The 9715-nt window shown below is 32.5% G+C and overlaps 1 protein-coding gene across 1 annotated transcript; it reads left to right on the top strand.

Moving 5' to 3' along the window:
- LOC109334423 (serine/threonine-protein kinase D6PKL1-like) lies at positions 657–4829 on the top strand. Its single transcript, XM_019570195.1, has 3 exons — positions 657–769; positions 1513–2525; positions 3719–4829. Exons 2-3 carry the CDS (start codon positions 1546–1548, stop codon positions 4599–4601), a joined length of 1863 nt encoding a protein of 620 aa, XP_019425740.1. The 5' UTR covers positions 657–769; positions 1513–1545; the 3' UTR covers positions 4602–4829.

The following is a 9715-nucleotide window of genomic DNA, read 5'->3' as shown; positions in this document are numbered from 1 at the left end:
GCATAAATGACCAAATTAAAAATGTGTACCACACAAATGGACTAAATTATCTATTATATGGATTAAACTAAAAATATATTGATAACACAATTAGAAGGTTAAACAATTTCTTACCAAAAAAGAGGGTTAAACAAACACATACTATTTATTAACTGTTACCATGTCAGAATCATTTCATAAACTCAATTAAAAATGCAAGTAGAGTCAAATGTATTGCTAAACAAAGAAATATATATCATGTCTCAAAAAGTTCATATCTCCATGTATCACATTAATCATATTTATCCATGTCATATAAAATATATATATATTTTATGTTTTAATTATTTTTTAGTTAGATCTTACTTTTTAATGACTTGGTACATAAATAACACACAGAAAGTAAGACATGTGATTTATATTCGCATTACAAGACCTAAGAGTGAAGTTTTAGAAATATCAAAAGAAAATAACATACATTAATATTTATATTTTAGAATAAGATTACAATCTTACAAGAAAAAACAGTTCCACTCCTGGCGAAGAATCTGAATCCTTTATTTTAGGAAAAAAATAGCATTGGAATTATTGAATGAAGAAAAAAAGAAAAAACTTTGCTTTTACCCATCACTCCTTTGTACCTAATAGTCCACACCACAAAACAGAGGCCAAGTCAGTGTAATTTTATAACTCTTCTTTAAACTCTAAACCACACCATACAACATATCAGGAGTTCCTATCAACACTGCTTCTCTCTCTCACTTCTGGATTTTATTATCCTTCAACTTAGGTATTTTTTTTGTGTTCTTAGTTTCCCTTTTAGCTTTTTTTTCTTCTTTCATTTTTTCTCATGCTGGGTTTGCTCTTTAACCTTCAAAGTTTTATTTTTTTGCATTTGGGTCTCTCTCTTCTTTCGGATCTGCTTCAGATTCAACTCATAACCATGTTCCCTTAATCAAGATCCATTTTTTATTCAGTTCACTCATGATCCCTTTCGTGTACCTTCTCATCATAAAATTCCATATTACCCAAATTGCCCTTGCCTCTATTCAAAACCTGCATTTTACTCATACCTTTGCTCTCTATTGATCTTCCAAGTCCAACCCCTTATTGTTGCTAGGTGAAGTTTATTTATTTCTTAGATATAAACAAAAAAACTGTTTTTTTTATGTTTCTGGTTACATATCACTGTTGAACTTTACTAATTTGATAATGGTCTACATGCATCTTCACTTTTCAGGGATACATGTTTCTTCATTTAGTAACTGGGTCTTAGGTTATGTTACTGTTTTTGTTCTTGAATCATAACCAGTGGTTTCACTATATAGGAGTCTGAGGTCTTGGTTATATAACTAATTTTGTTAGTATACTTTTGCTATGTTATGATGCACATGTGTTAATTGTTGTATATAAGTGTTAGGAATTGCTTCAATGATTATGGATCTATTGCTGTTAAAGAAAACATGTTTTTTATGCAGTATAGTGTAGCGAAATGGCTGACAAGTTCTTTATTGATGTTGATGAATTTGATAGGTTGTTTCTTATTCTTGAAGAGATAATAAATGGATGCTCAGCCATGGATTCGGTCAATCTGATCTCATTTGGAACTCTTTAGCATATCCGATGGACTCGAAAACTAGTTCTAGAGCTCACCCAAAGCATTGTCAGAAGACGGCTGGGATTGAAACCCTTGAGGCTAAAGATATCCGCCCTCCTTCACTGCCAGATTCAAAGGCAGGTGAACCCGAGGTCATTGCACGGGAAAGTATATTGAAGTCTGTGCAAAATTCATCAAGGCAGAATACAGTAGAAATTCCTGACATCAAGAAGTTAGGAATTTCAGCCGAAACAGGGTCTGCTTCCTCATCTGCCCTCGATAAAGAAGTAGATCCAGCTGTTAATGAGAACATAGACTCACAGGAAAGTGCTATTGATCAGGACAAAAAGAAATCAGGATATGGAAGTGTGAAGAACAGTTGTGTTTCCTCTAAAGTTAGCGACGGTGCCAGTGGCCTTGCAAAGACAAGTGGAAGTGCCAAGACCAGTGAACGTGCTGATTTTGTTGAGAGTGGTAAGAGCAGTATTTGTAGAGGAAGTACAAGCAGTGATGTGAGTGATGAGAGTACTTGTAGTAGCTTTAGTAGCAGCATAAACAAGCCTCACAAGGCAAATGACATGAGTTGGGAAGCTATCCAAGTTCTTCGAACAAGAGATGGAGTATTGGGTTTAAGTCACTTTAGACTGCTAAAGAGGTTGGGTTGTGGTGATATCGGCAGTGTATATCTCTCTGAGTTGAGCGGAACTAAATGTCACTTTGCGATGAAGGTGATGGACAAAGGGTCCCTAGCTAGTCGTAAAAAGCTCCTTCGTGCCCAGACAGAGAGAGAAATTCTGCAGTCACTTGACCACCCCTTTCTTCCTACTTTGTATACTCATTTTGAGACAGAGAAATTCTCATGCTTGGTAATGGAGTTCTGCCCTGGTGGAGACCTTCATACACTTCGGCAGAAGCAGCCAGGGAAGCATTTTCCCGAGCAGGCAGTGAAGTATGTTTAAGTTAAAACTCAAGTTTGGTTAATCCATGCTGATTATAATACATGTTTTATTTCTCTTTGTGATTTTCCTTTGTTGCTCATTTAAGTGTTAGTTGCCCCTGCCTTGATTTACATCAGCTCGAATTTAATTTGCCACTTGAAAGTAAGTCATTCTATGATCTAATTTTTCTAAGCTTCACATATTGCTTAAATAATTAATGACTCAAAATAGAGCACCTGAACAAAAAAAGTTACATATTCTCTGCATATCCTATATTGATAATTGAGAAAAACTATGTTCATGTATACTTGGTGGAAGTCTTCGATTTATAGATGTTTGAAAACATACTTATCTGACTTTCACATTTATGAATTTTTTCAACCCATAAGAACTGATGCAACTATCCAATTGGAAACGGTGTTGTCATGGGTTCATGGATAGTGTGTTACTATGCATGTGAAAACTAAATACTGAACCATATTTCATATACAATGTTTTCGTGGCTTGTTATGATCTACAAGGAAGGAAACTAGTTTTGAGAATTTTCAGGATATTCAAATCACAATGACTGCATTTTTTTTATTAAAAATCCTGGGATTCTAATATAGAGAGTTTATGTAGAGTGGCTGTAGTCATCCTTATATGTGTAAGCCTTGCTGCATTTTTTTGAAAGTACTGAATTATAATGCTTGGATTACTTAATTCAGATCTTGGTTACAATAATATAGGCATAAAAAACTATTAACTTAATAATAATGTCTAATGAACATGGCTTTTGAGCTTGGAATCCACCCATGCCATGCATGGAGAGTACTGGTGGAGATCGTTATGAATTTCTTTTACCTGTGGGTTTGCATTTGTGTGTGTTTAGCTATTCATCGGTTTATCATGTCTCTGGCTGCTTGTTTGTGTAAAGGCAAGTTAAGTGTAAATCTTAGTTGTGATTACTATTGAAACAACTCTAAAGCAGCTGTTTTATTTACTATGTAATAGTTTACTCAGTTCAGATGAGTTTTGATATGCTCAGATTCCTTAAACTCTTCGATTTCTGATAAAATCTGTCAGCTGGAGCTGAGATGTCTGATACCCCTTAAGCTTGTCATGATTTCTTTTATCGTTTTTCATTTTAGGAATTTTACCTAACATCACCATGATGATAAATAGATTTGATGATATCAACTGCTAATAACTCGTTAACTTGCAGATTTTACGTGGCAGAGGTCCTACTCGCTATGGAGTACCTCCACATGCTTGGAATTGTCTACCGTGACCTGAAGCCCGAAAATGTCCTTGTTAGGGAAGATGGACATATTATGCTCTCCGACTTTGACCTTTCCCTCCGTTGTGCTGTTAGTCCAACCCTTGTTAAAAGCACAACTATGGATTCCGAGCTTTTAAGAAAGAATCCAACATATTGTGCTCAGCCTGCATGTATCCAGCCACCTTCCTGCATCCAGCCATCATGTGTTGCTCCTACCACATGCTTTTCACCACGGTTCTTCTCTAGCAAATCAAAGAAGGACCGCAAGCCCAAAAACGAAATTGGTAACCAAGTGAGTCCATTACCGGAGCTCGTTGCTGAGCCTACTGATGCTCGGTCCATGTCATTTGTTGGAACCCATGAATACTTGGCACCTGAGATCATTAAGGGTGAAGGTCATGGGAGTGCAGTTGATTGGTGGACTTACGGAATCTTTCTATATGAGTTGTTGTTTGGTAAGACTCCTTTCAAGGGATCTGGCAACCGAGCAACATTGTTTAATGTTGTAGGTCAGCCGCTGCGATTTCCCGAAGCGCCTGTTGTGAGTTTTGCAGCAAGGGATCTTATAAGGGGGTTGCTTGTAAAGGAACCTCAGCACAGATTGGCATATAAAAGAGGTGCTACTGAGATTAAGCAACATCCCTTTTTCGAAGGTGTGAATTGGGCATTGATCCGTTGTGCTACCCCACCCGAGATTCCAAAGCCTGTAGAGTTCGAGAAGGTACCTTCACCAGCCTCAGCAGCTGTTGAAAAACCTGTTAATCATATGTCAATAGCTAATAATCAGAAAGGTTCTGATAATTATCTGGAGTTTGATTTCTTCTAATGATAGATAGTATTGATTGCAATGCAAATGGTTTCTATTACTATTAGTGGAGGGGGAGCTTTTTTTCAATGTTTCAGGAACATATATGATGAGGAATTGTATGGTTGTTTTTGTTGGCTTTCAAATTTGTTGTATTTCTTAATTAATGCATTGCTTCTCTGTAATCTATCTCAAAGGCATAAAAAGAACATTTTTCCAATGCACACTTGGAATTTGAGCTGTGGCTAATGGTGTTTATGATGCTCTAAAAGGACTCAATGGTAAGTTTGAAATTTTGAAAACTGAAGCACATGGGCATCCAGCAAAGTATAGTGCCTTTGGACTTGATAATTAAATCAACATATTTGAATATTTGTATTTTTATCATGACATGAGTGTCACCATTTCATGATTAAAATATGCAATTACCTATGTAGGCTTTCTTTGGTAACATGCATGACACTAATGCTCATAAAAATTAGAGTATAATATGTCCAAAATCAACTAAAAATGGTTTTTTTTGTCTTGCAAAATGGTTAATAATATTTATCTTTTCATGAGCATTACCCTGAAAAGCTGGTTATTTCTTTATGATTTGCACGACTCTCATCTTAGTGGTGGACTTGGCCTCTACAATGAGACAAGTGTGATGCAGAAAGGCATTGGATCCTTAAAATAAGTGGACATTCAGAATAGAATTTAACATGTATGCAGAGTGTTGGCGGTTCTGGTTTAAATACTAACCAAATTCACTGTCATGGAATTCGAACCATTTTATTATTTCATATTAGGTAAAGGACAGGAGGAACTTACATATTGGTTATTGTGGATATTTTCATACTTTCAGTTTGGTGAATGTTGAATTATTTTCATTATTTTAGTTTTGTTGATTTTGAATTATTTTCATCATTTTCACGGTAGTGGTCTTTTATCAAGTTTCTGGGTATGATTGGTTTTCATCATTTCATCATTTGATGTGTTGCATGATTTTTATTAAAAAAACATGCAAATCATGGAATCAAATTGAACAAATTATTCATCACTAGTTCGATTTCTGCACAAAAAATGAACATTAACTTATTGAACCATGTCATTCTTTTTTATCCCTCAATTGCACAAAAAATTGAACTGTTACACCGTGATATGTATGCATTGAGCAATAGTTCACTTAATGTTAATTATCTCTGACTTTTAAACAAACAATATAAATAAATTGTTAATGATATGTTAACCATGTAAATAAAATTCCCCTTATAGTACATAAATAATCTCACCTATTATAATTAAGGCTTGATTACTGTTGTTTACCGTAAATATATATTAAACTCTTAAGAATAATGTCATCAAGCATGATTTATTTAATTATAAAAGACGAAAGAGCGCAATTTAACTAGATGTTATAATGGTTGATCAATGATCATGCTGGAAGTAGACTTTGAGGCGTGAATTTATGCCTAATGTCCACTTCGTTAAACATTTAACATACCATAATCAATTGATTAAATATTGTGAAGAACATAGCTGCATTAAATTAACTTTTTTTAGTACTTGTAAAACATATTTAACAAAGTGAGACTTTGATTATATCTTCACTTGATATGATGTGTTAGCATTATTTTCACTCTGTTGGTATTGTTTCTTCATTTTATGTATTTAGTTTTAATTACTGCCTTGTATGGTCAATCAGATCAGTTTGACCCGCATACCAAGTTTTAATAATTGATTTAAAATCTCAACGTTTTGCATTGAACACTTTTAAATATACATTATTTTAATTGATAATACACTTGTCATAGTTATGACTAAGGCAAATAGCATATAGGCATATTCCTAGGATCTCAGTCCAAGTCTAAATTAAAAGAGGAAGACCTCTTATTATACATTTTCAATCTTTATCCATCTTGTTTATTAAAACCTGGTTCCAACGGGTGTTGGTTCAAGTGATACGTGCCTGATTTTCCTTAAGAAGGGTCTTGGGTTCGAGTCTTGTGGATAGAAAATATCCACTGAGAGAGTTAACCTCACGTATCTATGAATGTTCCTGACTCAGACAAGATTACCTCCAATGTGAGAATACATGTGAGAAACAAAAAAAATAACTATATATGAATTGGTATTAAATATTGTTATAAATTTAATTAGTGAAGAAGGACAAAATGGGTACAAATTAAGAACCAAAGGTCACTTAGAAGCCGTGTTATTAATACCGTATTGATCATCAAATCGGTTAAAGTATTGGTATAATGATTTCATTAGTAGTTTACTACTTAAGTCACATGTCGGTAAAGTTAGATATACATATATAATATATTAACATTAATGTCAAAAAATCAATAATAATTTTATTTTCATTAAAAAATGAAGTTTAAAAAAATTGACCAGTATGATCGGTACGGTTCAATTGAAAATCGGTTAGCATGACCAGTTTGACCGATATGATTGCATGACCAGTATAATTATTGTATCGTACTGATATGAGGCCGATTTACTGGTTGAACCGGCCAACACAAACCGGTTTTTACAACACTGCTTACAAGGAGATGGAATGAGCATGAATTTATAGCATATCTGATTTCTCAACAAGTGTATCACTCTATGTGTTATTTCTTGTAATTTGTTAAAAAAAAATATTTTAAAATTTTAATGATTAAGTATTTTTCTGATCAATCACAACACATGAAATGACACAATTTTAAAGACAAAAGATATCATCACAAAAAAATATGTATAAGATATAGAGTGATAGTGGGTATCATTGCATGTTTAGAAGCCCATAGAAGTGCTTCCATGCTTTGATTCTCCGTCATGCCCCATTGCCACATTAACAATATCTCTCTCCTCGTTATTGCCGATATCAAAAGATAACACATTTTTCTCATAGTCTTATGCTATTATGTCCAAATGTACCTTAACAATGATATCAAACAAATCTTCTTTATCTACATCTCCTATATCAGAATCATAGTGCAAATTACACTCATTCCATGTTTCCTCTAACGTTTTTGACATATACTAAGGTTGTGTCCAAACATTAACATGGTTTATTCTATGGATTAGTAGATCTAAGACTTGTGATAGGAGGGGGGGAAATGATTAGGACAAATAAAGGGTAGGAATAAAATTTCAATTTTGTAAAAATAAAGAGATATGAAGAGAATAAATAAATTTTATATTAAGAAAGTGATAATGGAGGAATAAAATGTTTTTTCTATGGGCAAGGCATACAAAGTCTCTGCCTTTTGAGTTTTGAGACTATATCAATATTTGGAAACGTGTGTCACTATTCATGTTGCTGTATTAATTAATTTGATTGATTCTTGAAGCAATTTAATGAGATCTATCATGTCTTCAAAATCTTCAATTAGATCAACTCATTTCTTAATTTACCACCAAGCGTGCAGATAAAATTGGCTTACATTGTTTTAATTTAATAAATATAGGTTTTAACTTAAAGTCTAAGTAAATGTGCTTATCACTAGATATTTGGTTGGAAGAGTTTTGTAACTAATAGTGATCCTAGGTGACTCAAATAATTTGTCTCAAACTCTCAATAGAGATTACATGTGGTATAAAAAATTATTATTTACCTTTCCAATGTGAATAAATTTAGAGTTTATATATCTACTTCATACATTTTCATTCTCAATACTAATAGTCTTATTTCCAATTAATCATTGAATATGATTACTATTATAATGAGTAAAACATCGATTTGGTTTATAAGTTTGACATCATCAATTAATTTGGTTTATGATATTAGAAAATGTCATTTTATTCATTGACTTTGCACATTGCGGATCATGTTGGTCATTAAAAGATTTAATGAAACAAAATTAACCAATCATTCATCTAAGGATTTTTGAAAATTGATATTTGGAAATCTATTAAACTAAGGAACCACATTTTGTAATCTGGTAAATTAAATTGATTAATATTAATTGGTGTAAGTCTCAAGAACCAAAATAATGTTTTATACCTATGATAATATAATAACATATGAATCTTCCTCCACACTCCAAGTTGTAAATCTAGAAAAATTCACATATATCTCTAGGTTCTTTTATTCATAGTGATTCATTTATAATACTTTTATTTAAAAGTCAATAATAACTAAAAAACAATGGTGGATGATGTAGTAACAGTGTAAAAAACTTTTACACTGTCAGTGTATATTTTTTTTTCTTTTTTCTCATAGGCAAATAGGATAAGAAAGTTTTAATGTAATACATTGTTCGGTTCGACATTGTACAAGACTGATGCATAATATATTGTCTACCATGTACATTTACACACATATATAATTCCAAAATCAAATATGAGACTTAATCCCCAAATCAAGTACGGACATTAATCCTTGAATCAAGATATAAAAACTGTTATACTATTTATTACGCCTTAAGAATTAACTACATAAAGAAATAAGTGCCAGAAAAAAATGTATAATAACAAAAATATACATTAATATTTCTGTAAAAAAATATGGCGATGTAATTATTGGAGTTACAAAACTAAATTATTGGGCGAGTTTGATATTTATTCTAATGATATAACTAAGCGTGTTCATGTCTCATTTGATATCATTGTCTGGTTCCATCTTCCTTTTTGACGGGCTTTAGTCTTATAACATGGGAAATGGATGCTATTCCAAAATATGTTCCGAATTATGTCTCAAACCAACTAATGATAATAAAAAGAAAAACAGAAAAAAACAATGAACATTTAAACTTTTTAATAAACATTATATATTTTTATTAGTTTGAGATATAATTCGAAACATACTTTGAAACAACAAATCGTTACGTGAAATATAAATATGACTCCCATTAATTATATCTTTCACTAGGTAAGTAAGTGCATGCTCTTATTGACGTTAAGCATAACTTATTACACGTCTAAAATTTCTCATTGGATTTCACAGCCAGATGAAGAAGAAGAAAATCTTCTAAGATTAAATATATTTAGTCTATCAAAACTTTTCTAATGTGCAAAATTCATCTCCTATTTTTAAGCAACTTTATATATATGTGTGGTTAATAACCAACATAGTCATGCCGTCTTACTTTTTAGATGATAGTCAATTGTAAACTTTTCATAAAAAAATTTAAAAGAAAGCGTCTATATAGCTAATGGTGAGA

This window comes from Lupinus angustifolius, chromosome LG19 (assembly GCF_001865875.1).
Source record: "Lupinus angustifolius cultivar Tanjil chromosome LG19, LupAngTanjil_v1.0, whole genome shotgun sequence".
Classification (NCBI taxonomy): domain Eukaryota; kingdom Viridiplantae; phylum Streptophyta; class Magnoliopsida; order Fabales; family Fabaceae; genus Lupinus; species Lupinus angustifolius.
Note: the sequence above shows the minus strand (reverse complement) of the source record. Positions and strands in the feature narration are given on the sequence as shown.

Coding starts and splice junctions, on each gene's coding strand:
- LOC109334423 (XM_019570195.1), top strand. CDS start 1,546: ATGCTCAGCCATGGATTCGGTCAATCTGATCTCATTTGGAACTCTTTA. Junction 2,526..3,718: donor TTTCCCGAGCAGGCAGTGAA/GTATGTTTAAGT, acceptor GTTAACTTGCAG/ATTTTACGTGGCAGAGGTCC.